The sequence below is a fragment of the Anser brachyrhynchus genome (assembly GCF_964034855.1).
Source record: "Anser brachyrhynchus genome assembly, chromosome: 3".
NCBI lineage: Eukaryota > Metazoa > Chordata > Aves > Anseriformes > Anatidae > Anser > Anser brachyrhynchus.
In genome coordinates, this window is record NC_137696.1 from 126,276,651 (window position 1) to 126,301,269 (window position 24,619).

General features: G+C 69.8%; 2 protein-coding genes across 6 annotated transcripts; both read right to left on the reverse strand.

The window, feature by feature from the left end:
- Positions 1-132: 132 nt before the first annotated feature.
- Positions 133-12,152, reverse strand: AGBL5 (AGBL carboxypeptidase 5). 2 transcript variants are annotated; one of them, XM_080584272.1, is made up of 10 exons: positions 11,862-12,152; positions 11,618-11,789; positions 10,408-10,574; positions 9,023-9,200; positions 8,085-8,263; positions 7,401-7,920; positions 7,039-7,208; positions 2,608-2,743; positions 2,063-2,250; positions 133-1,530 (listed from the first exon to the last, which is right to left on the reverse strand). In XM_080584272.1, exons 1-10 carry the CDS (start codon positions 12,032-12,034, stop codon positions 1,248-1,250), a joined length of 2,166 nt encoding a protein of 721 aa, XP_080440398.1. In that variant the 5' UTR covers positions 12,035-12,152; the 3' UTR covers positions 133-1,247. The 2 variants fall into 2 exon arrangements, with proteins under 2 accessions (XP_080440398.1, XP_080440397.1); XM_080584271.1 differs by having other exon boundaries at positions 10,408-10,474; positions 11,862-12,108.
- Positions 12,153-13,179: 1,027 nt separating this feature from the next.
- Positions 13,180-24,293, reverse strand: TMEM214 (transmembrane protein 214). Of its 4 annotated transcripts, none has more exons than XM_080584284.1 (17): positions 24,071-24,293; positions 23,684-23,871; positions 22,039-22,189; positions 20,997-21,131; positions 20,296-20,378; positions 19,598-19,703; positions 18,762-18,843; positions 17,717-17,818; positions 17,036-17,177; positions 16,813-16,904; positions 16,236-16,284; positions 16,003-16,116; positions 15,493-15,610; positions 14,907-15,003; positions 14,476-14,644; positions 13,830-13,981; positions 13,180-13,534 (listed from the first exon to the last, which is right to left on the reverse strand). In XM_080584284.1, the coding sequence occupies exons 1-17, from the start codon at positions 24,276-24,278 to the stop codon at positions 13,408-13,410; spliced, it is 2,115 nt and encodes a 704-aa protein (XP_080440410.1). In that variant the 5' UTR covers positions 24,279-24,293; the 3' UTR covers positions 13,180-13,407. The 4 variants fall into 4 exon arrangements, with proteins under 4 accessions (XP_080440410.1, XP_080440409.1, XP_080440411.1 ...); XM_080584283.1 differs by having other exon boundaries at positions 24,068-24,293; XM_080584285.1 differs by having other exon boundaries at positions 23,980-24,134.
- Between the last annotated feature and the right edge of the window lie 326 nt (positions 24,294-24,619).

Sequence of the window (24,619 nt, forward strand, 5' to 3'; positions counted from 1 at the left end):
TGCCAAGAGCGGCGCAGCTGGGGCCCCGCCGGCTTCCCCTGCCATTGCGCTGGCTGCAGCGGCCCGGCTTCCCTCGCTGGCTGCGGGTGAACAAAGCGTGCCCGGCCGAAGGAACAGACGCTACAACGTGCCCAGGGGAACATGAACCTTTTATTTCCTCCCCGCCACGTTCTCGCAGCAGGGGAGAAACGGTCGCTACAGAGCGCTGGGAAGCACACACAGAGGGAGGACGAAGCAACGCGCGCCACGCGGGCAGAGCACAAGGAGCACAGCGACGGGCAGCGCGGCGCCGCGTGGGTACGCCGCCTGCACACCACACAGCCGCAGTCACGCCGCAGTCACACCGGCCGCCCCTCTGCCCCGCGGCATGGAGGACGCCCGCTCACACCGGGGCCTTTGGGAGCGCGGTGCCCCCGGGGCCGGGAGCCCTGCGGCAGCCCGGGGCTTGCTGCCAAGCCCCCGTCTGCCACACGCCGCAGCCTCGGCCAGCAGCTCGGGGCATGGCAGCGTCGCCCGCCGCCACCCCGCACCCTGCCACGGCCCTGCCCACGGCGAGGGGCACTGCGGTCACGCGGTTTTGCCACCCCAGAGTGCGGTGCAGCCGATGCGGGGCTGCAGCTGTGCCTCCAAGCTGTGCGGGTGGCTCAGTGCCACTCGCTCGGCCCCCAGCGAGCCGCCACAGCTCAGCCCCGCGGCGCCCACAACAGAGTTGTGCCGTGACAGAGCCACGTGCCACAACCGGCTGCGCCTCAGCAGGTGCCTGGAAGGAGGAAGGCACTTTGGTGTGTCACCCCACGGGCCTAGGGAGCAATTTGGGTGGTGGAGGCTGCAGGTTTTCCGCGCCGGCCTCTCCAGAAACCACTGTGCTCTGCCCCTCGCACAGCGATCCGGTCAGCCTGGGGCTGCCGGCACTGCTGGCACAGAGGGGACCGTCGCGCCGGGCAGCCCGCGGCAAGCGCAGTCCCTCTGACCTGCTGCGGCAGAAGCAGGGGCTGCAGAGCGGGCGGGGGGGAGCTCGGCTGGGCCCCGCAGCCCCCGCAGCAGCACGGCCGACGACATCAGGGGTCTCGCTGTGCCGCGTCTGTCCCGACCCAGGTGCGGCCGCTCCGCTGGGGCCGGAGCGCTGAGCTGCGCCCTGCGTCCAAGGCCCTTCCGAGGGGACGGGGCGGCCGGTCACACGCACTTCTTCCACTCAAAACCACTTTTGTTACGTCAAAGCAAACGGTTACGCCGGCACCGAGCTCTCCTCAGGGCTGCGGCTTCGCACAGCAGCTCGACAGGCACTGGACCACGTGCGCGAGAGGCCCCCAGCCCAGCTTACCTCTGACCGGTGCCGGGGCTCTCGCGCCGCCCGTCTGCGGGCTCTGGCCGTCCGTGGCTGGGGCGCGGGGCCGGCTGCAGCCGAAGGAGAAGCTGGGCGAGGCTTTGATCTGGGGCGAGTCCTGCTGGCTGCTGCCGCTCCCGCTGGTGCCGTTGCTGAAGCTGCGCGCGCGGGACAGGGCGTTATCCGAGGCCGAGGTCGGGAGCCCTCTGCGAGGGGAGAAGTGGCAGCCTCAGCCCCCGGCCAGCGACGGCACAGGCACCGAGCGGGGGCCGATCCTGCTGCTTTGGGTGCCCCATCTGGGGGTGCTGAGGGCAGCGACAGAGCCCCTGTCCCCGAGCGGAGCTGAGCGCTGCACGGCACGTTGCAGCCTCGGGGCAGCAGCATCCCATTGCAGTCCCAAGTCACCCCGACCCCAGATCTGCCTGCACCGCTGCCCGGCCAGGCTGGGGAGAGGGCAGAGGAGAAGCAGAAGAGGGGCCGGCCCTCTGCGGGCGGGCGATCGCTGCCCAGGTTACCGGGCTGGCGAACCCCAGCCAGATCCACGGCCCACCCGCCGCGTGCCCCCCTGCCCCCCGAGTGCACCGACCTCTCTGCGGGCCACGCAACTCCCCGGGGGCGAGCACCAGCCCCTGCCATGCGGGGAAGCCAACGAGCCGCGGGTGACTCGCTGTGCGCACACCCCTCTGGCCTGACCGGTCTCCCCGGGGCCCCCGAACGCGAGCGCTGCCGGGCCCTTACGCGGTGCTCCTGGGAGGGCTGCGGGCGCCCCTCCTCCGCGCGCAGCCGGCGGCGCCCCTCGTGCCGCGCACGTGCTTCAGCATCCAGGCCCGCAGGTTGCTGAGGCAGCTGTGCTCCGACAGGACGATGCGGGGCCACGGGTTGCACTCCGCCATGTCCAGCGCTGCCACCGCCAGGGCTCTGCCGACCTGCCGGGGCGAGAGGCAGCCCGTGAGAAGCAGCCACGGAGCCGAGCCCCAACGGCCCCAGAGCTCGTTTCAGACCCCAGCAGGCTCCCCGGCAGGACGAGTGTTCCCACAGGGGCTCTGGTCCTCGGCGTGTGCGTGGGGCAAGGCGGGTGCCCACGGCCACGGGGACCTGCTGCCCGCCGCTGCCGCTCCCGGTGCAGGGGGGGCGGAGCGGCCGCAGCCAGCAGGGCGGGCGGGCGGTGCGGGGTCTGCACCTTCCTCACGGAGGCAGAGAGGCACAGAGGAGGGCGCGGGGACCTCCCTGGCAGTGCAGCTGCAGGTGGGCAGGACCGCGCCGCGTGGGGCTCTCGCTGTTACCTGCTCAAAGAGCTCCACGGTGTACTTGGAGGGGAAGGCGGGGGGCGGCGGGGGGCTGGCGCGCCCGTTGTCATGGCAGGCCACCGGGATACTGTTCACCGAGCGCCCCGTGTTGTAGTTGCACTCCAGCGTGTAGCTGTGGAGCAGAGGGGAGCCCGCCTCAGCCCGCGCCTCCCCGCGGAGCCGCTGCCGGCAGGGCACGCAGCGCACCCCCAGGCGCCGTGCCCCCCCACCGAGGCTGTCGAGCGGCGCTCCCGGTGCGCACGCTGCAATTTCTGCGGAGGTGGGAGCAAATAAAGAAAAGCAGCTCGCCGTCGGGGGGCAGGCAGCGGCACGCCGAGGACAGCGGGTGCCTGGCGTGCAGCACGCGACCAGGGCAGCGGGCTGAAACCGAAGGCAGAGAAAGGACCCGTGAGGGGGCCGGGGCGGGCAGCGACCTCTGAGCGCAGAGCCCGGGGAGTGATGGCGCCGGCTGCTGCCCGACGCCGCAGCCACCAGGGACGGCCCAAGCGCTGCCTTGCCGGGGTCAGGCAACCACGAGGAGATTCCCTTCAGCTGTCCTGGGGTTTGCAGCCACTGCTGCTGAGCTGACGCTAAGGGCAGGCCAGCAGGGGCCAGCGGGCAGCTTGTCACCCCACGGAGCCGGGCCCTGCACTGGGCTGGCTTTGAGCGGGCCGCGGGGAGGCTGAGGGGCACAGGAGCAGAGCTGGGGCCATCGCCTGGTCCCTGGGGCTGGGCCACGGCTGTCCTGAGGGGCTGTGCCCGCGGAGCGCCGCCAGCGGCGCCGAGCAAGGTGCTGAGGGCACGAGGCTGGTGGCAAAGAGGGGTGGGAGCGGGGAGGGCCGTGCAGACCATGCACGGAGCCAGGGCGCCCGCAGAAACACGCGGGGCAAGGCGGCGTCCGTGCAGTTCGCAAACGGGCACCAGGAGCGGGGGTAACGAGCACGGGGAACCGGGAATCCTCGCGGGGAAAGCCCGGAACAACTGTAAAGCTGGGACCGCGTGGGAAGGGCGGCGGGACAGCGCTGAGCAGTCTGCCTGCGGGACGGGAGGCCTGCCACGGGCTGCTGCTGGCAGAATCACAGAATTGAAGGGGTTGGAAGGGACCCCAAGAGACCATCGGGTCCAACCCCCCTGCCAAAGCAGTTCCCTAGAGCAGGCTGCCCAGGCAGGCGTCCAGACGGGCCTTGAATATCTGCAGAGAAGGAGACCCCACAGCCTCCCTGGGCAGCCTGTTCCGGCGCTCCGTCACCCTCACCGGGAAGAAGTTCTTTTGCATGTTGGTGCGGAACTTCCTGGGCTCCATTTTGTGGCCATTGCCCCTGGTCCTGTCCCCACAAACCACTGAAAGGAGGTTGGCCAAATCCCTCTGCCTCCCACACCTCAGGTATTTATACACATTGGTAATATCCCCTCTTGGTCTTCTCTTCTCCAGGCTGAACAGACCCAGGTCTCTCAGCATTTCCTCACAGAGGAGATGCTCCAGGCCCCGTATCAGCTTTGTGCCCTCCGCTGGACTCTTCCCAGGAGATCCCTGTCTTCTTTGTGCCGGGAAGGCTCGCCCGAATCAGGCTCTGGGTGGTCGAGGCACCGCGACGATCTCCGGGACCCGCAGGGCGACCCGCAGCCAAGCCGGCTTGCCCAGGGCTACCGGGCCGGCTGCACGCAGCCTGCCAGGCGGAGCCGCAGCGGTGCCAGCCCTGCCCGCTGATGACAACGAAGAGCTGCCCGGCGCTGAGCACGCACAGCCCGGGAGGAGGGGTGCAGGAGAGCAGATCCGTTCCGAGAGCGGCCCCCCCAGACACAGGGTGCAAAGGTGGCCGGAGGGGGGGAAGGACACGGAGCTGCCGACTGAGCTCGGGGACAGGAAGCGCACAAGGGAGCGGCAGAGGGGGCTTGGGAAGCCCAAGCCCGCCTGGAGAGGAGGCTGGTGAGGGACGTGAAGGGCAAGCGGGTCCTGCAGGGACGGGGCGAGGCCCCAGGGCAGGAGGATGTCCCCACAGCAGGCAGCACGGGGCAGGCCGCAGGTGTGAGCACGGCCCCACGAGGCTGCGGCTGGCGACCCCCAGTGGGTCCTGGCGGCCGGGGGAGGCTCTGGGGACCGCGAGGAATCGAGTGTCCTCTGTGACGTGGTGGGGAAGGGAGTCCTGGGCACCGCCTCCAACCTGCGCAGGACAGGGAGCTCAGGAGCAGCTGGCACGGACGGTGGGCGAAGGGGAGCCCCTGCCCGGCAGGCCGGGGCACTCCCGGGCGTCAGGACCAGCCCCGTGGACGAGCGGGGTGCGCAGCTTGGGGCTGTGACAGCCTCGCAGCCGAGGGGTAGGCCACGTGTGCGGACATCTGTCCGGAGACATCCCCGGCGGGGCACCCGGCCCGATCTGGGGCTTCACTTACTGTGCTTCGAGCGGTGACCATGCTGCCGCCCTCGTCCTGCCTTCCGCCAGGCACGGGCCGCCCGCAGGAAGGGTCTCGTTTTGTGCGGCAGGGTGCTCCTTGGTTTGCTATGCCTCAGAGAGCGAGCAAGGCAAACGCAAGTCCTGGGCTTCAGCAAACGCCCCGGCGGCAGTTCTTCCTCCCCTGCTCCTCGGGGCCAGTTAGAAAATGCAGTGGCTGGGCTCTCCCCTTCCTTCACAGTTTTTCCAGTTGCTGTCTCTTTGTGTTCTTTAGCTGAAGCTTTGACTTCTCTCCCCTCTCAGCGTTTGCAGGGTGTGAACAAAGACAATGCCCCCTGAGATAGATAATTAATGCCCGCAGAGGCTCTGCCTTACTCTGTGCATCTGCCGCAGGGTGCTGCGGGTGCACGAAATGTACCCGCACTTTGTGCTCGGAAGCGATGAGAAAGAAGCAATCACCGAACGCCCACTGAACGCTGCCGCTACCCGCAGCAGGTCAGGGGCTCCTCCGGATTTCGGGAGGGTGCTGGGGAGCACCGGCCGCGCACAGGTACGCGCAGCTGGGTCACTGCGAGGAGGGACTGGTTAGCTGCGCTGGGGAGGGGGCTCCCTGCCCACACTCGGACACGGCGGGAGAGCAGCTGGGCCCGCGGAGAGCTCAGGGCGGAGAGATGCTGAACGAGCTGCGGGGCGGGGGGAATCTCTGCCTGGAGACGGGTGCAGGGCGGAAAACCGCCCCAAAGGGAGGAGAATCCAGCGGGGATCCCCTCAGAAACCTCCGTGTCCTGAGGAGCCGCAGACACGGGCGCCACATCCTCTTAAGCACCCCCAGGTCACCGCTGGAAGGGGCCGGGGGATCCCTGACGGGCGGAGAAAGGCAAACACTGGATCTGCCTCCAGGAAAGGCCAGGACAACCGGCACCTCGCCCTGCGAGATGGTGGGCGAGCCTTCCTGCAGCGCGCTTCTGGGTGCTCGGACCCAAGGAGCCGCCGGGGGCTGTCAGCAGCATCCCCTGCACAAGCTGATCCGCAACAGCAGCGCGGTTACTGCCGCAGGGTTGGTTTCGGCTGGATCAGCGTGCTGCCCGGGCTCGGGATCCGCGTGCTGCCCGGGCTCAGGATCCGCGTGCTGCCCGGGCTCTCCCTGTGGCCGCACAGCTGCTGGATCAGACGCAGCCACAGCGAGAGCTGAGGAGAGGGGGAGGAGGGGGGCCGAGAACAGAAGCGCGGCCCCTGCTGTCCCAGCGCAGCCCAAGCCAGCGGCGAAGCTGGACTCCGAACGCGGCCGCTCGGAGGGCAGCAACGCGGGGGCTCCCGGGGGAAGCCCAGGCCGCGAGAGGCCCGGAGCTGCTCCCACACCTCCTCGACCCACAGATTCCTGGGGAACGGGGAATCTGCCGAGGAAGTGCCGCACACCTGCCGCTGCCTGTCGGCCCTCGGCGTCTGCTACGGGCGCCTGCTGGGGACAGGGGCAGGACGGGCTCGGCCTGCTCCGGCCATCTCTGTGCTCCCAGCAACCACAACACAAACAGTCCAAAAATATCACGTTGAGGCTGAAAAGAGGCGCTTGGCTGCCACAGATGAAAAGAATGTCCTCAGCTCGCATACCACAGCAGTCTCGCGTGCGAGAGCTGGGGAAGGTGAGCCCTTTACAACCAAACGAGTTTCAATGACAGCTGAACACACACACGCGCGCCTGGGAGAGGCAACTCAGAAAGCGGCAAACGAGCAGCACCGCCGCCAATACAAGAAGCCAGAATGGCCCCAGGAGGGACACGAAGGAAGGGGAGGCGCGAGAGGAACAGCGGAGAGGCTGCGGGCAGGACAAAGCCCACGGGTCAGGAGGGTGGCAGCGCCTCGCAGGCCACCCCCAGCTTCCTCCCGCGTGGCGCTGAGCTCGCGCTCCCCTCGGCAGCTGAGCAGGGCACAGCCGGCACCGCACAGGCAGTGCGGCCCTCCCCGACGTCCAGCCCCCGGTGGGGCCGGCTCCTCCCGGCACGGGCGGTAACCGAGCGCGCGGCAGCGCGGCTTCGCCTACCTGTGGATGATGCCCAAGGCCTTGTAGATGGCCACTCGCCCGCTGCCCTCCTTCGACTGCCCGTCCCGCTTGTCTTTGGCGTACATGTTCTTCTCGGAGAAGTTACAGCCCGTGAAGTCAAAGTGAGGTGAGTTCAAGGAGATGAGTTTAGGGAACAGCATGTTCTCCACCTGCGGCGCAGAGGACAAGAGGTGGTGCTGGGGGAGCCCCGGGCTGCTCCCCCCTTACGGGCAGAGGGGCAGCTCCCGTCCTCCCCCCGCCAGGGCCCTGCGCCAGGCCGGCGGCGGGGAGCAAAGCCCGGCGTGCCCCGGCCAGGGGGGGAGGGATGGCGAGGGGGTCCCGGGTCCCCGTCCTGCCCTCACCTGATCGTTTTCGTCGCTGAAGCTGTTGCCGTACATGAAGCAGCCGCGCTTGGAGGCGTGCCCGTGGAGGTCGACGTAGTAGGCCAGCCCGCTGTGCTGGGGCAGGATGGTCTCCGGGAGGGGCGGCGGCCTCGTGGCTTCCTCCTCAGGGTGCTCCACGGAGCAGCTGCCAGGCAGGATCAGCTCCAGCGCGGCGGGCAGCGGCTCCTGAGGCAGGCTGCGGCGCGTGCCGGCGCTCCAGGCGACGGGCGAGTTGCGGAGGTTGTTGGCTTTCTCCAGCTCCGACAGGGCTGCCTCGGGGGACGGGGCGCTGCCGCGGACGGAATGGTTGGAAGATTTGGCGCTGAGCAAGCTGGTGCTGAGCGGGGAGACGTACGTCCTCCAGTCGGGGGAGCCCGGCAGGACGCGGCTGTGCACGTGGTGGTAGAGGAGGACGGCTTTGGCCCCGTACACGGCAGGGTGCAGCTCGGCATCGGGGTTCAGATACTGGCGGTTCAGGTTTACCCCGCGCGAGTCAGTGCTGCGGAGAGCAGAGGGAACGCCAGGCCCCGTTAGTTTTCCCCTTAACCAACGAGCCGCGAGAGGGGAGAGGAGCCCGCGCGGCCCCCGGCGATGCCGCAGCCACGTCCGGGCCATGTCCCCGCCTGCTGCCAGCCGCGGGGCCAGGCCGCCCGCTGCACTCACCGGTAGTGGCCTCGCGCCACCCCGTCCGGGTTGAGCATGGGAATGAGCTTGAAGACAAACATCCGCCGCAGCATCTGGGCGCGGGGGTCCTCCTCGCGCAGGATGAAGTCCAGGAAGCCGTTGAAGACGAAGCTGGAGGGCGTCTCCCCGGGGTGCACCCGGCTGCTCAGGAAGAACACCTGGGGAAGCGGGGGGGGGCTGAGGCCAAGGCTGCCTGCCCCTGAGCCCGGGCTCTGCAGGGCACGCAGCTCCGCGCCGCGCGCTGCAACCCAACAGCTTTCGGTGGCCCCTGTGCCCAGCGCCTCTGCCCAGTCCTGCCGGGAACGCAGTGGGTTACCCCTGCCTGGGACCAGGGGGGCAGAACCCCACGGCCCCCACCAGGGGAAACCAGAACACGTGCGGCAGAGAAGCAGAGCAGTGGCAGAGCTCCAGGGAGAAGCCCTGAACTGCCCCGCAAGCAGGGAACGAGCTAATTGCAAAGGGAACACAAAACACGTCCTGACGAGCTCTTCCCCCCGAGGCAGCTTCCCATTGAGGGCTGCGGCTGTGTGAGCGCAGCGAGCTCCCCGTCCCGTCCCGCCCTCGCAGGCAGGCCTCGTGCCCCGCAGGGGCTGATGCTCCAGCACAGGGAGCGCTCCCCGTGGCTTAACAGAGCGGCAGGAATACCAGGAGCACAAACCAGAACCCCTGCAACGGGAGGCGCTCGGTTTTGTCCACAGGAACACTCGCGTGGTGCTGCCAGCACAGAGGTCGCAGGGCTAAATGCCGGGAACGCGCTGGGGACTCCTGGAGGCGCCCCGCTCCCGTGCCCCCGTGCAGGATCTCAGGCTCTACCTGCTCCCCGCAGGACGGGATGCCCCCCCCAGGGGAGGAGCACGGCAGCACCGGGTGCCAGCACCCCGACCGCCAGGAGCCCCGTGCCCGGCACGGCCACTCACCCTCTTCCCCGCAAAGCGGCGCGGCCGCGGCGTGGCGGTGTCCGGGAAGAGCTTGTCCAGCCGGGGCTCCCGCTCCTCCTGCATGCCGTGGCAGGAGGTGACCGTCAGCAGGTCAACGCGCAGCTTGTCCAGCGAGTGGCACAGCAGCTCCCGGTGGTAGTAGACGGAGTCCGGGGGGCTGCGGGGAGAGGAGATGCTCGGGGAGCCCTCGGGCAGGGGGAGGCTCCTGGCCCCACGGCCGCAGCCCCTCTGGAGCCGTGCCCCTCGGGGAGCTGCCCGCCGAGCTCCTCGCCGCCCGCCAGGACAAGGAGCCGCCGCTAGGACCCAGTGTCACCTGTGCCCTGGGGCCACGCCGCCGTGGTGCCCCCGGTTGGGGGAGCCCTGGGGGAGCACCCCTGCGGTCAGACCCGCCGCAGACACGGCTCGGGCCAGCAGCACGGGAGTTGTGCGGGGAGGCAGAAGGGGTCCGGGCATCCTTGAGGGCCCTGCATGGGGTCACTCTGCCCCTGGGCCCTGGGGGGGGGCAGACAAACAGCCAGAGCAGCGCGGTGTGCGCCGGGAAGGAGCCCCCAGGACACCCAGCACGATGGAACCGTGCGGCGCTGACACTGCTCACTGCCCCTCTCCGTGCTCACGGCTCTGCCGAGAGCCGCAGCAGCTCAGGGGCCTTGTGCCCATCGACGAGCGGGGCTCAGGCTGCGGAATCACCACCAACCCCTTGCTGAGGGACCGCCAGGTTGTGAAGTTCTGACGGTTCTCCATCACGTGTCAGGTGAGAACGAGCACCTCCCCAGAAACCCTCACTCACCCTGCTCCTTACAGCCCGGGCCGGGAGGGGCCGCAAGGCAGGACCACCTGCAGGCACCCGAAACCACCTCTGTCCTCCCCCCACCTGGGTTTTGTGTTCAGCCCCGGCTTGCGAGGAGAAATTCTCGAGCTCAGGGGAACTTCCCAGCGCCCAAAGAGCCGGGTGCTAAGGCCAGCTCCTGGCAGCGAGATCCCCCTTCCAGCAGGGACGTGAAGGCAGGGAGCAGTGGGACCGAGATGCCCCGACAGAGAAAGGAAGCGAGGTCGTGGCTACGGAGCGCTCGGGCCCCTACGAGCCCCCTCTCCCCGCACCAAGGAAGCGGTTCTGCTGCAGCCCCTCTGACACAACCCGAGCTCAGCCATGCCAAGGGGACCCAGCCCCAAGCTGCCGGGCTGGCCGCGAGCCCCCGCCCCTCTCTGGAAGTGCGTGCGGGGGGAGCCCTGCCGGGGGGAGCGAGCATCGCGCAGGCACCGCGAGAGCAGCGGGACCCCGCCGCCAGCCCGGGCAGCCGCTGCCCTGCAGGCTGGGCGACAGCCGCCCCCACGCGGGGGGCAGAGGGGGCGGCCGCGGTGCGCACCTGCTGGGAGACATGTGCTGGCACTCCTCAAAGCGGCTGTCCAGCTGCGCCAGCATCTCCTGGCACTCTGTGTAGGAGAAGGGGTAGCAGAAGGCAAAGTAGGTGGTGGTGCCGCGGTGCTCCAGGAAGCGGTGCACGAAGGACAGCACAAACTGGGTCTCCACCATCTGGGAGAGACACAAAGCAGAGGCTGAGCGGCCAGCGCGAGCAGCAGGCGGGCAGAGGCCATGCAGAGCCAGCGGCAGGCGCCCCGCAGCCCCCCGCATGCTGGGGGGGTCCGGCAGCACGGCCCCTCCCGAACCGAGGTCACAGCCGTGGTCTGGGCGGTCACAGACCGTGTTTGCTTGTGTCCCTGAAAGGCCGAGCTGCTTCCCACAGACAAAGCCTGGGATTTCCCTGCCCACCTGTGGCACGTGCCCAGGTCCTTGCTGTAAGAGCCTTTTCCTTGGGCAGAGCTCTCGGGAAACCCAGAGGGCTCGTTTTGGTGCTTGTGCTCACCTGCCAGCGCTCAAAGAGCAGAGAACTGCCCCATTCCGGGCTGCGTGGCAAAGCCAGTGAGTGCTACAGAGCTCCGCGGGACATCGTGCCTCCCCCTGGAGCTGGCACAGAGCACACCGAGCCTCTTCCCCTGTGAGTTAGGGGACATGAGGCTCCCTCGTCACCCTGAAGGGCAGGGGCACGCTGGTGCAGCGTGCAGGGAGCAGAGAGAGCCTGGAGCACCAGCAAGAGATCGTCCTGCAAGCACTCCCTGCCACGACTGGAGGCACAAAGTACCGGGAAGAGCAAACTCCTAGAGCGGCGTGTTTGAGGCCCAGGCACGTCAGCAGGCTGTGACAGCCGACCCGCTGCTGTCCCCGCTCCTCCTGACTTCAGCTCCAGGGCTTCCCAACCTGCCCCCGGGTGGCTTCCCTCACGGGGTACCGGCATCCCCGCAGCTGCGGGTGGGGGCTGCTCACAGCCAGACACAGGGGGCTGCTTGCCAGCCGCACCGACAGCGGCGAGCGGGAAGGGAGCGACACGCGCGGGGGGGCAGCTCCACACCTCCCGCCTCACGGAGCGGGGAAACGGCCACAGGGCGCTGGGAAGGGCCCTGGCAGGGAACGGCCCGGGGAGCAGTGCAGCGCCGGCCCCGTCCCCGTCCCCGGCCCCGTCCCGGCCCGGCCCCATCCCCGCCCCGTCCCGGCCCCGTCCCGGCCCCGTCCCGGCGCACCTCGAAGCTGGGCCGCTGCCGGATGCGCTCCCAGCGGGGCCGGCCGGGCAGGGTGCGCACGAAGGGGGCCATGCCCTGCGAGTACAGCCGGCTCTGCTTGTTCATGTTGAGGATGTGCAGCTTGATCAGCTTCCCCGGGGCGCCGCCGCGCACGCTGAAGTAGAACCAGGACCTGGCGGGACGGGCGGGGTCGGCACGGCGGGGTCGGGCGGGCAGCGCCGCCCCCCCCCGGCCCGCCCGTTACCTGTTGCCGTTCTCGTACTCGGTGCGGGCGCAGTCGGGCCGCGTCCAGACGTTGAACTCGTAGTCGGCGGCCGGCAGCGCGTCCCCCCGCGGCGGCTCCACCTGCTCCACGCGCGCCAGGTTGCCCGAGTCGAAGCGGGAGCTGAAGAGCAGCCCCCCGCACCGCACCTCCATGGCCGCCCGCCGCCCGCATCGCCCCGCACCGCCCGGCCCGGCCCGGCCCGGCCGCCTCGCGACAGCAACGCGCCCGCCCGTTGGCCCGCCGCTCCGCAGCAACGCGCCCGCCCATTGGACGGCGCCTCGGCAACGGGCCGCGCGTGCCGGGGCCTCGCCCCCCTTGGCCACGCCCCCTTTTCTGACCACGCCCCCTGCTGGCCACGCCCACGACGCCCCCGGGTCCGGCGGCGGCCCCGCGGGGACACGGGGCGGGGGTGGGCACGGGCGGGGCGGGGGGGGGGTGAGCACGTACCTGGGTGTGCTGCTCGTGTGCGGGGGGTGAGCACGTACATGGGTGTGCTGCTCGTGTGCGGGGGGTGAGCACGTACATGGGTGTGCTGCTCGTGTGCGGGGGGGTGAGCACGTACACGCATATGGCGTGCACGTACGTGTGTGTGAACACATACGTGGGGGGGTGAGCACATACCCGGGTGTGCACGTGCACTTACATGTGTGTATGTACGTGTGTGTGTACACGTGGGGGGTGAGCACGTACATGGGTATGGGTGTGCACATACCTGTACATACATGTGTGCATGTACGTGTGCACGTACCCCTCCTGTACACACGTGTGAGCACACGTACACACACAGCTCCACACCCCCCATACCCATGTGCACACACACCCACCCTGCACACAGATGTACGCACAGCCGCACCCACATACACGTGTGCATCCATGCACGTAGATGTCTGCACACAGCCAGCCGTGTGCAAACACACCCATACACAGGCGCCTGCACACGCACAGCCCCCCTCACGCAGCACGCGTGTTTACCCCCGTGCACACACGCGCACCCCCACACACCCCCCTGCAGGTACAGCCGCACGCAGGCGGTGCCACAGCCCGAGGATGTGAGCACCGAGCTCAGCGCCTGAACCCCCCCTGCCACTGCCCAGTGACCTGCAGGCAGGGGCGGCAGAGACCCCAGGGGGGGCACAGGGACACCCGGGACCCCCAGTGACCACGAGCCCCTTCCCAGCCCTGCTGGGGGCAGCAGCAGGCAGCATCCCCCCCTCTGTCCGTCCATCCGCCCCCCCATCCCGTGTACGGCCCCCAGCCCCCGGTCCCCGTGCGGGACAGACGTGACAGGAGGCAGCAGGAGGACCCAGCGTGGTTCATTGCCCCCCCCGGGCCGTGCTCACCCCGGTGAGACCCAGGGACAGGGAAGGGGTCGGGGGGCCCGAAACCGAATCACAGGGCGAGAGCAGCCCCGCGACAAGGCCCCCGCGGTGCCGTGCGGCCCGAGAGCCCCAGGGACACCGCCATGCTGCCGGGGGCCGCAGCCCCCCAGGCGGCTCCAGCACGTCCCCAGGCCTCGGGCAGCAGCTCAGTGTCCAGAGATCATGGCCGAGGCCCAGTTTGTGACGGCTAGGGTCGTGTTCTGCAGGTAGACCCACGAGGAGTAGGTGAAGCTCGTCAGGTGTGCTCTCAGGCAGTCCCACGACACCTCGCCGCTGCAGGAGGGAGGGGAAGGGGTTACGGGGGGCAGACACGGGCAGCGAAGCCCCCGCCCGGCTCCCCTGAGGGCAGCACCCAGGGGCAGGGGGCACACGGGGAGGTGCAGTTAAATGGGGGCGACGCCGGCACGCAGCCAGCCGGGGGACCCCCGCGGCACTGCCCCAGCCCCGCCACCCGCAGGCTCTGGGCATGGGCACCAGCACCCGCCTCCCTCGGGGCCCAGCTCGCTGCGGGACCCCCGCGCCGACCCCACCGCCCCCCCCGGGAGGGACTTCTCCCCGCGGTACTCACTGGCAGGCGTCCCGGCAGCGCTCCCAGCCCCGCTGCAGGGCGGCGGCGCCGTGCTCCAGCAGCGGCAGCAGGCAGCTCCGCAGCAGGAAGAGCAGCAGCTCCCGGACGCACTCGGCGAAGTGCAGGACGGCCTCGGGCACCCGGGACTGGAGCTGGGGGGCCGGGAGGGGGCCGGGGTTGGAGAGCTGCGGCGGGCCCCCGGCAGCACCGGGGCACGGAGCTCGCTCCCGACCCACGCGCGCACCGCCAGGGGCTGCCCCGGCCGCAGGGCGCGTGCCCGTGCTCTCTGGCATCGCCCTGCCCGCCCCACGCTCCCCGGGTTGCACCGCGCGCAACACGCCCGGGGACACGTCTGTGCTGCTGGCTCCGTGCGGGTGCTGACGCCGCCTCCCTGCTACCCAGCTCCCAGGGGAATGAATGTCTCTGGGGCTTCTCCCCGCTCAGACCCGCTGCTGCTGGGCTGAGGACCGGGCTAACTGGGGAGGTGTGGGACGTGGGCGTCCGCACCCGCTGCTCTCTTCCCACCCAGCACCTCGCAGGACCCCGTCCCCTCGCTGGGGACCCCGTCCCCGTGCCCTCCTCCCGCGGTGCCCCCAGCCAGCACGAGCGCAGCCCCGCGGTGCTCCCCGTCGGCTCCCGTCCTCACCCATTCAAGGAGCCAGGGCAGGTGGTCCCGGGCCCAGGAGAGGTGCGAGGAGCAGAGCTCGGAGACGCGCAGCGCCAGCTCGGCCGTCTTTGCCCAGAGCAGCTGCAGGGCGGGCTGCAGGGCGGCCGCCCCCCGGGAGCAGCAGGCGGGCAGGGTGCTCTCCAGCCACCTGCGGGAGAGCGGAGGCTGAGGCAGCGCCGGCTGCGCCGGCACCAACAGCAAGGCCACGGGAGCACGCGTGTACCTGGAGACCGCTGCCACAGCCAAGGGAACGGGAGAACTCAAGAGCTGAGCTGAAAAGCACTTCCAGGAGCACCTGGGGAACGCTTCCCAAGCAAAAAGGGCTCCCTACAGAAATCACCTGGTGCTGCATTAGCAACTTCACACCCCCTCAGACGCACGCACTGCTGCTTGACCTGAGTGCCACTGACCTGTACCCCTCCAGGGAGTAGTGGGATGCCTTGTGCCAGGCTTGCTGCGAGGCAGACAGGATGCCGGAGGAGCGGAGCACACGAGCAGAAGTGGAGGCTGCAAGAGAAGGGAGCGCCCCCTGAGCAGCGCGTCCGCGGGGCTGCAGGCTTCGGGAAGCTGCCCTGCAGGGCTCAAAAGCTGCCGGGGGCTGCCCCCCGACAGTCCCCAGGAGGTTTCCCTGGGACACACAGCTCGAACTTCGATCTCAGGACGTGCCCAGAGCTGACAAAGGGGCACAGGAGCTCCTGGGCCCAGAGGAACCCAGGCTAAGGCAGCCCCAGGGAAAAGAGGCCGGGAGGCGGCAGGCAGGGCCGGAGACGTGTCGCCTGCACCGCCTGCCGAGGGCTTCTCGCCCAGCCCGGCCATGTGCCCCCGGGACACGGGCTGACAGCAGGAGGCAGCAGCACGGGCTCGGGACGTAGGCGAGGCCGTGGGGGCCTGGCTCAGAGCGGGGCGTGCGTGGTGATGGGAACAGGGGACCGCTGCTTCGGGGCGGGGGTCACGTCCTTCCCCGCAGAGCCCTGCGCGAGGCGGTGCGGGCCGTACCCTGCAGCGAGCCGTGCGTCCGGACGTCGTGCATGAGGAAGCCGACGGCAAAGACCAGGCCGATGAGGAGCAGCCGGGACCAGGGGAAGCCGCCGCCCTTCATCTTCTGCAGCAGCACCTGGGGGAGCAGCAGCACGGACCCCGTCACCCCGCTGCTCCCGAGCCCGGCGGCTCCGGCAGCAGAGGACGCCCTCCATGGGGAAGCCCAGGCGGTCCCCAGGCTGACGGATGAGCTTTGGGCTCCTCCACTTCATGACTTCGGCCCCGTGTTTTCCTCTGCCGCCTCCTCACCCCACTTTGCGCCCACCCCCGGCACAGAGCTTTGCTTGCGGGTGCTTTTCGCTGTCACAGCAGCTGGCAGGGGCAGGGACCAGCGCCGCAGGGACCAGCCCCGCCTGTCCCCATGTCCCCTGGGCGCTCTCGGGACAGCAGCAGCTCAGCCCCGCGAGCACCAGCGGTAGGGAGCAGCCAGCCCCTGCCCGGCACGGAGCAGCCGAGCCCCGCGCTCACCTTGCAGGCGGCATCGCACGCCGCCACGTCCTGCTCGCTGCCGGGCCCCCGCGCTGCCAGCTCCTCGTTCGTCACCTTGAACGAGCGAACCGTCTCCTGCAGGGACTGCCGCGCCTGGGGGGCAGGAGCTGCGCTGCGGAGGGGCGATGCGGCACCGAGCACCCGGTGCCCGCAGCCCGTCCTGGCGGGACCCCGGCAGGGGCACGGGACCACCCCCAGCAGCCCGCTCTTACCTTCCTGCTGCCGTTGTCCCAGGACTCCAGCAGGTGGTTCAGGAGCAAGCTACAGGGTGGGAGGAAACGCGGGCTGGGTCAGCGCCCCGAGGAGCAGCACGGCGCGCCCCCAGACGCTGCCAAGGCAGGGCCGGACGGCCGGGGCGCAGCAGACAGCGGGGTGCACGGCCCGCAGAGCCGATGGCTGAGCGGCCGGAGCAGAAAGCCACCAGGGAGACCGGCCTGCAGGGGCATGGTGGCCCCGGAGAAGGGCCAGTGGTCACGGTGGCCGTGCCTCACAGCCTGCGCTCCGCTCGGCCCCATGCCTGGAGCAGGGCAATGCAGGAAAGGCGCCCCAGGAGCCCCGCGTGGCTGTGCCGAGAGCCCCGCTGCTCCCACACGGCAGGCTCGGCAGGCTGGGCAGTGGGCAACCGGCTCCTGGCTGGGACTGCCCGGCTCGCCACTGGCTTCCTGAGGCAGGCCAGCGTCGTGCACGAGCATCCCTGCACACGGGAAGCCAGCAGCCAGCCCGAAGTGGGTGCGAGGAGGCTTTGACCCCGCTCAGCGGGCGGCAGCACTGCCCGCCGCAGGCACCCACCTGGACTGGGAGAGGTGCTTGGTGTAGAGCTGCCTCCAGACGCTGAAGCTCAGCGGGTCCACGCTCAGACACTGGCTCATGGAGGTGAGGAGCTGGAAGGAGCACGGCACCCAGCTGCCCTCATGCTGCCCGCGGGACGCGCCGCGCCCGAGCACCCGCATCCAGCCGGACCTCGGGGGGCGGCATCGCAGCCCCCGCGCCCCGCGCCCCCCGCCCCGCTCACCTCCTTGCGCATGGCGGGCGGGCAGCTCGGCGTGGCGCGGGACAGGAAGGAGGGGAAGTAGGTGTGCAGCGTCGCCTCCGGCCTCGCGCCCAGCGCCAGCACCTTCAGGCGCGGGTAGAGCCGCCGCAGCTGCTCCTGCAGGCTGGGGGAGAGGCACAGCCTGCGGACACCGTCCCCGTCCCCACCACGGGCCCTGCCACGTGTGCCCTGGAGGGCCCTGCAGCCCACACCAGGGTAACCAGCTTGTGAGGCTCCGCAGCCCACAGCGATCCGACAGCTGTGTGCACGTAAGGAGGCCGGGGAGCACGAGGAACAACAGTGCAGCGTTCCCGTCTCGCCCCGTTCTGCTTTTGGTTCACTGAACAGCCCCAGGAGCACACGAAGCGCCTGCTGAGTGCTGCTGAGGCACAGAAGGTCGGGCGAGGACAGCCCGAGCGCTGCATCCCTCTGCTGCAGCCTCCTGTCCTGATCCCGCTGGCATTTCCCCACCACACTTGCTCTGAGTGCTGCTGCCCAAGCCCCTGCCTCCCCTGGGGACACCGTGTGTCCCCCACAAACACCGTGTGCCCCCCACAGCCCCACAAAGCCCCCGCAGAACAGCTGAGCAAGGGGGCGGGGGCGCTGACCCACACCGCAGAGCCCCGCACACCGCCGCGTGCCCCCGGGGCGGCGCAGCCCTACCTGGGCGGCAGCGAGTTGTTGGGCATGAAGGCGAAGTCCAGGAGGGGGAAGAAGTCCTTGGGTCCGATCATACCGAAGCCTTTGGTAAGGTTTGGGTGCATCCTGCAAGGCGTTGGGGAGCGCTGCCGTGGGTGCGAGCCGTGCCGCACCGGCAGCTCCGTCCCCCCCGTCCTCCCCCAGCCGGGCTGGTTCGCGTCTCACTGGGAACGCAGCTCCAGCAGGCAGGCGCTGCCCAGCTGCCAAAATTGCCTTCCCATGGCCCGGCGCAGCCACGGGAGGGAGGGAGGTGGCTCCCCGGGGACAGTGCAGCCCCTGCCCTGTCCCTGTGGCCGGGGGGGGGCTTTCAGCTTCCCGCTGCACCCCGCTAACAGCGGGGCTCCCCCCAGCCACAGACTCGCTGGCAAAGTACTTGGGAAAAATGGTTTTGTGGGCTTCACTTTCAGTGCCCAGAAAGCAGGGAGGTGTTTGTACTCGCTGCTGGCCTTAGACACAAAGGTCTTACGCGCCCTGTTATTTCCCCCCCACACACCCCCTGAGACTATGGATAACTGGACAAGGCTGCAGCAGGCGCAGCCGGTAAATGCAGCTCGGTCGGAGAAGAGAAACGTGGTCAGGTTATAGAGAACTGCTCCAGCAGCGGTTCAGAAAGACCGGGAGGAACTGCTGCACCTCCTGCCCTGCAGGAGGGTCTGGCCGTGGCTCCGCTGCGCCTCTCTGTGGCCGGAGACCTCGGGGTGCCCGTGCCGGACAAGGCTGCGGGGGCTCAGGACACGAGCCCTGCTCCCGGCACGGCCCCGTCCCCCCGACCCACGGCACGGCCGCGCTGCCAGCACTACGGCACGGCGCTGCTCCCGCAGGGACGGGCAGCTCACGGCCACCCGGTGCCGGGAGGTCCCCGGTGCGGACCTCTTGTGCTTCTCACCGCGCTGCTTCTCACACTCAGCACGTGCACAGACACACGAGCACGGCGCAGACACGAAGGTGCCAGGGCCAGCCGCCTGGGCGGGCTCTGCCCTTGCCAAGACAAAGCCGAGGCGTAACTCACGTCAGCAGACGGTCCAGGTAGGCAACAGCGTACGGGGAGAGCGCCTTGATCCCGAGCACCGGGAGCATAACTCCGAGCCACACTGCGGAAGAGAGAGGCCGTCAGGCACGCGGGGACGAGGTCTCCCGCAGCATCCCCAGGTGCTAGGCACGGGCAGGCTGCTCCCACCGGCACCCGGCTCCTCAACCACGGAGGAGGACCGGAGCCCCAGCGCTGCAGCTCCATTTAAACCCGGGGCAGGGCCGCGGCCCCGCGCTGAACACCCGGCTCGTGACCGCGGACAGGCCCCTGGGAGCAGCAGCGCCTCGCAGGGGGACGGTCCCGCTGGAGAGGGCCCGGCGGCAGTGCCTGTCCTTGCTCCAGTGCTTAGCACGAGAGCAGAGCGTAATCCTCTGGGACAAACGGGCTGCTGGCCGAGCTCCCACGGCCGCGCAGCAATAAGCCACTTCTCAGTGTTTAGAGTGGTGACATCGTATAGCTCCGTGTATTTACACATCTATAAACACACTCCAGCACGCAGCCCTCCCGCTGCTGCGGCGGCAGCTAATGTTTAACATATATGGTTAAGAAACGGGGGCAGGCACAAGGCTTAACGAGCGGTTAATGGGAGCGATCCCAGACAGCAAACTGCGCAGTGCTGGGGGCGCCGCGCTGCGTCCCACCAGCATCAGCGTGCCGTCACCGCGGCGGCTGCCCGCGGCACGTCCAGGCACCCTGACCTCGAGCCGTCGCCCACGCGCTGCCTGCAGCTGCCCCGGGACCCTGGCCAGGGCCATGCCCCCGTCCCGGCGCTGCTGCACGCCACAGCTCTGGACGCGCGGGCTCCCCGCACTCACCTCTCAGGCCTTCAGCGAGGTCGGCGAAGCCGGCTTGCCCCAGCGCCCACAGGATGGTCAGGCACTTGGCTGGCCTGTTCTGGTGGGACCGCAGCAGCTCCAGGTACTGCGGGGAGCAAGGGGCCGCCGCTCAGTGGGACGTCCCTCTGTCCGCCTCACCGCGGCGCTCAGCGGGCGGCTCTGAGCCGCGGCACCTCCACGGGGAGGCCACCACCAGATGACCGCGGCGCCAGCGGGCTCGTGGCTGCCACAGCCTGGGGAGCCGCAGAAGTGGCACGGGCTGGTGGTGGCAGAGCCTCCAGCACCCAGCACCCACCCGCTTGGAAGGAGAGGGACACCAAAACCTCTCGTTCCTGCCCCACGATGGCTGCGCAGAGCCCAGCAGGCGCAGCCCGCTCCCCGCTGGGGGTGGCTGCGCGTGGAGCACAAGCAGGGGTCAGACCCTTGGAGGCCAGCGCGGTGGGGGGAGCACGGGGCGGGCTCCTGCGCGCGCTGTGAGTGCGCCAAGCACGGGAGCTCCGTGCGCAGGGCAATGTGGGGAGCTCCCAGGGCACCTGCAACGGGTGCCCGTTAATTACTCGCTGCCGGGCCCAGAAACACGCACGGGCACTGCGGGTGCGGGCGGGATCTCCGTGCGGGCAGAGGGGCCGGGCGCTGCTCCGGCTGTAGCCCAGCACCAACACACACACCCTGCTCACCTTGCCCAGGTTCGCGGTGGCAATTTTGGGCCTGTCCAGCAGCACCGCCTGGATGCAGATCCTGTACCCGTGCAGGGACTCCCCTGGAAGAGCAGAGAGGGATGCGCTCAGACACAGCCACGCGCAGGCACCCGTTGGAGCTTCTCGCCCCGCACGATGCTCCTCAGGTGGGGCCCCCGCGGCCCTGCCCCACTCCCAGAGCGCCGCCGGGGTGCCGATGAACCTGCCCCAGGACTGGGGCAGGAGCACGGGGCTGCAGCACCTGGCCGAGCCCTCGGCACCCAGAGCAGGCACCGCCACGGCCCCGCGGGACAGCGGAGAGCCTGAGGGAATGGGACGCGGCCACGAGTCCCGGAGCAAAGCAGCGCCTCGAGCACCTGCTCGCAGCTACTCCGTGCCAGTGCCACCCGGCAGTGCTCGTGGTGGAGAAGCAGCCGGCACGCAGTGTGCCCAGCCCCGGTGCCGCTGGAAGCAGCGGGCCAGTGCCACGCAGGGGACGCGGCTCCCGGCTGCCCTCCGAGAGGCGCTGGCACCAAGTTCTCCATAACGGCCCCACGGGGCTCCTGCTGCAGCTGTGCCGACGAGCCCGGCCCAACACAGGGCACACAGACAAGCTGCCTGTCTCGCCCCGCGTGGAGGAACTCTGCTCTTGGCACCCGCAGCGAGCAGTGAAAGCGTTCTCGTGGTCAGAAACCTCCCACCTGGGGTCTTGTCCAGCTCCTGCAGCATGGTGTAGATGCAGTGGTCGAAGAAGAGCTCCAGCACGCTGGAAGACTTTCCCAGCAGGGATTTGATGATATTCCTCAGCTCTTTGTTCACAAGACAGTACGGGTAATCTGAAGGCAACACAGAGCAAGGAGAAATTCAGCGAGCGCTGGCGCAGCCACGGTGCGAACCCTGCCAGCAGGCGCAGGGCAGCGCCTCGAGGCCCACGAGTGCTTCTCGCAGTTATCCCACAGCGCGTGCTCCTAACTCAGCGCTAAGTGCCCTCTGTTAAACGTCGGTGCCACGGGGTACACACAGCTTCTGAAAAGGGAACCGCGCTCTCCCTCCCGTTGTCACCCCCAGCAATGCGTGCTCCCAAGCACAGGCAGGGCAGGAGACGCTGCACGAAGGGAGACCCGACCAGAACGGCTCCGTTAGGGACGGGTGGGTACCAGCGAGCAGACTGCTCAACGCAGCACCCCTAGGCACAGCCTGGGGGTCCCTATGCTGAAGGGATGCCTAGAGAAAGTTTCTGATTTGCCAGCTAAATAGATGACTTCAGTGTTCTTGGCAGTCAGAGTCAAATTATAAAGATATCACAAAAATCAACCAAACACAAACCCTATAAAGTATGTCAGATTAACAACACGGTCTTGTGTTACCTAAGCATCTACTAAAGGCAGTTGTGGGAGGGAAAAAGCAAGCAAAGGAAGCCCCAAACATCTCAACTGGCAGCGAATGAGCCCAGACTCTGGGACAGGCTCGGCCCCGTCCATCTCAGATGAAAACAGATTTTTCCTTTAGATTTCCAGTGACTGCTTTGGTCCTGTCCACCCTGATGCTTCTAAAACCCGTCCCTGATGCCAGCTGTCCTTTAACCTTTACTCTTTAAGAGCCCGTACAACACACGCGCTGCAAAGTGGGAGCCCCAGCGGTTCCTGCAGCACGAGCAGAGGCACGGAGCAGGCAGTGCCCCCCAGCCGCCCCCGCCCCGTGTCACCGCGGTGCCACCAGCCGCAGCGGGCGGGTGCCACTGACCGTGGGCGTGCTGGCTGAGCGTGGGGTCACTCTTGGGCGCCTGCAGCTTGTAGTTGAGGTAGCCGGCCAGGTCCTTCACCCAGACGGAGGGGTTCTCGGGGAACATGCTCTGGCTCTTGTCCAGCTCCTTCTGCAGGTCCGCCACGTCGAGCTGCGGACGACAGAGGTCCCCTGAGACACGCAGACCCGAGCACGGGGAGAGAGGAGCTGGTTTTGGCGCACCAGGGAGCGCGGGGCCGAGGCGCTGCCCTCCCTGCCCTGAGACCACCAGCCTCACCCCTTACTTCTTAACGCTAACAAAGGCTACCGAGGAACAACAAAAAGCAGGTTGGAAGCGGTGCTCGCACGGGCCGCGCAAGGCGGCTCACCGGGGGAAGGAAGCCCTGCCTGTCCTCACAGCCGGGCCGCGTTCCCCTTGCTGCCCCTGGGCGCCCACCGGCTCCACAGCCGCAGGGCCTGGGCTGCATCAGCCAACGGCCCACGGCCACGAGCAGCGCGTTCCTCGCCTTCCTCCTGCCGCGTTACCGGCCACAGAACGTGCCCATTGCCTGCTGCTGCACTCAGCCAGCCTCCGTCTACCCAAACCTCGAGGAGCTTAGGGGGTGCAGCAAGACTTCAGCGGCCGCTCGACATTTTGCACCGAGTCTGACATTTGTCAGCTGCACTCAGCAGGCACCGCTAAATCTGAGCTGGAAAGCCTTTTGTTGCGTGCTTCTTTAAGCAACTATTTTGAAGAAGAGAGTAAGAAAAAATAGCTGCTGCTGTGTCAAAAAAATAAAGGTAACCAGCAGCAGAGCTGACCGGGCAGCGCTCCCACAGCGGCACCCGGCGCCGCCGAGCCGTGCAGAGCAGCGCTGGAGGCTTCCAGCCCCGGGCTGCTCTCCGTGAGGAGCGGTGACAGCAGCGGCACGCGTTGGCTCAGCTCCGACGCGTGCCCGCGCGCAGCGGCTGTACGGGGACCGGGGCTCGCGCTGAGCACGAGCGGCAGAGGCAGCTCCCGGCCCCGCAGCACGAGCGGGGCGCGGGCTCCGGGATAAGGCCGGGAGCTGGGAGCCCAGCGGCCGCAGGAGCCCGAGGCCCAGGCGCGAGGCGTTCCGGGGCTGCCCTGCAGCAGCCGCCCCGGGCCCAGGCGCCGGGGGGCCGGGACGGGGCCGGGCGGGCCGGGACGGGCAGACCCACTGCCGCCAGCCGCGGGGGGGCGGGCGGGGAGCGCCCCGGCGGGCAGGGCAGGGGCAGGGCAGGGGCAGCGCCGCCGCCCCGCGGTGCTCGCAGGCGGGGTGGGGGCGCGGGCACGAACCAGAAATTCCCACCCGGCCGCCCCGACCGCGCGGCCCTCGGTGAGCGGCACCGGGGGCGGGGAGGCCTCGGGGGCAGCCGCAGCCCCAGCACCCCCAGCCCCAGCACCCCCAGCCCCAGCACCCCCAGCCCCAGCACCCCCAGCCCCAGCACCCCCAGCCCCAGCACCCCCAGCCCCAGCACCCCCAGCCCGCGGCCAGGCGCGGCACCCCTCGGGAAGCGTCCCCGGGGCGCTCCCACCCCCGGCACCTCCCGGGGCAGCGATCCCGGGTTCGGGGCCGGGATGGGCGCCGTGCTCCCGGCACCGCTCCGGGGCTGTGAGGGCGGGGGGGGGGGGGGGGGCACTCACGGCTCTCAGCGCTTCCTCCAGCGACCGGAACCGGCCGGGCTTGGGGCCGCCGTCGACCGCCGCCTTCCTGCCGCTCCTCCCGCCGTGCTGCCGCCGCGCCGCCTGCTCAGCCGCCGCCTCCCGGCCCGGCCTCTTCGCCGCCTTCTCCGGGACCGGCTCGGAGCCGCCGCCGGCCGCGCCCGCGGGAGCTGCGGGGGGAACGCGGGGACGGTGAGAGAGCGCCGGGATCCCGCCGCCGGCCCGGTACCCCCGGCCCCGCGCCCCCCGGCCCGGCCCCGCAACCGCCCCGCACTCACGGGCCAGGGCCGGCACCCGCCCGGCGTTGGCCTCCCCCGCGGCGCGGCGGCCGCCGGAGCCCCCCGCGGGGCGGCGCCCCCTGCGCACCACCTCCCAGCGCCCGCCGCCCGCCGCCGCCATCGCCGCCGGACCCGGAGCCGCGGCGCCGAGGGGCGGGGCGGGGCACGGCGCGCGCTCGTTGGCTGCCGCCAAGCACACGTGCGGCGCGCGCCGGCTGCCACGTCTCCGCCCCGCCCCTCCGGGACGCGTCACCGCCCCGCCCCCGGGAGGGAAACGCCCCGCGGGGGGACACGCCCATAGAGGGAGGGGCCAGGGAGGGCGGGGCCAACAGGAGGTGGGGCTCTGACGCAAGGAGGGCGTGTCCGTGCAGATCGGGGGGGCGTGCCCATGCAGATCAGGGGGCGTGCCCAGGCAGATCAGGGGGCGTGTCCATGCAGATCAGAGGGGCGTATCTATGCAGATCAGGGGGCGTGTCCATGCAGATCGGCGCCGCGCGGCACACCGGGACAAAACCCACACCACACGGCGCCGCGCGTGGCCCCGCGTGGGCGCGCGGCGGGCGCGGGACGTGGGCGCCGGGCGGGGCCGGGCGGGGCGGGGCGGGCGCGTCCGCGGCGGGCGTTGCGGGGCGCGTGTCCG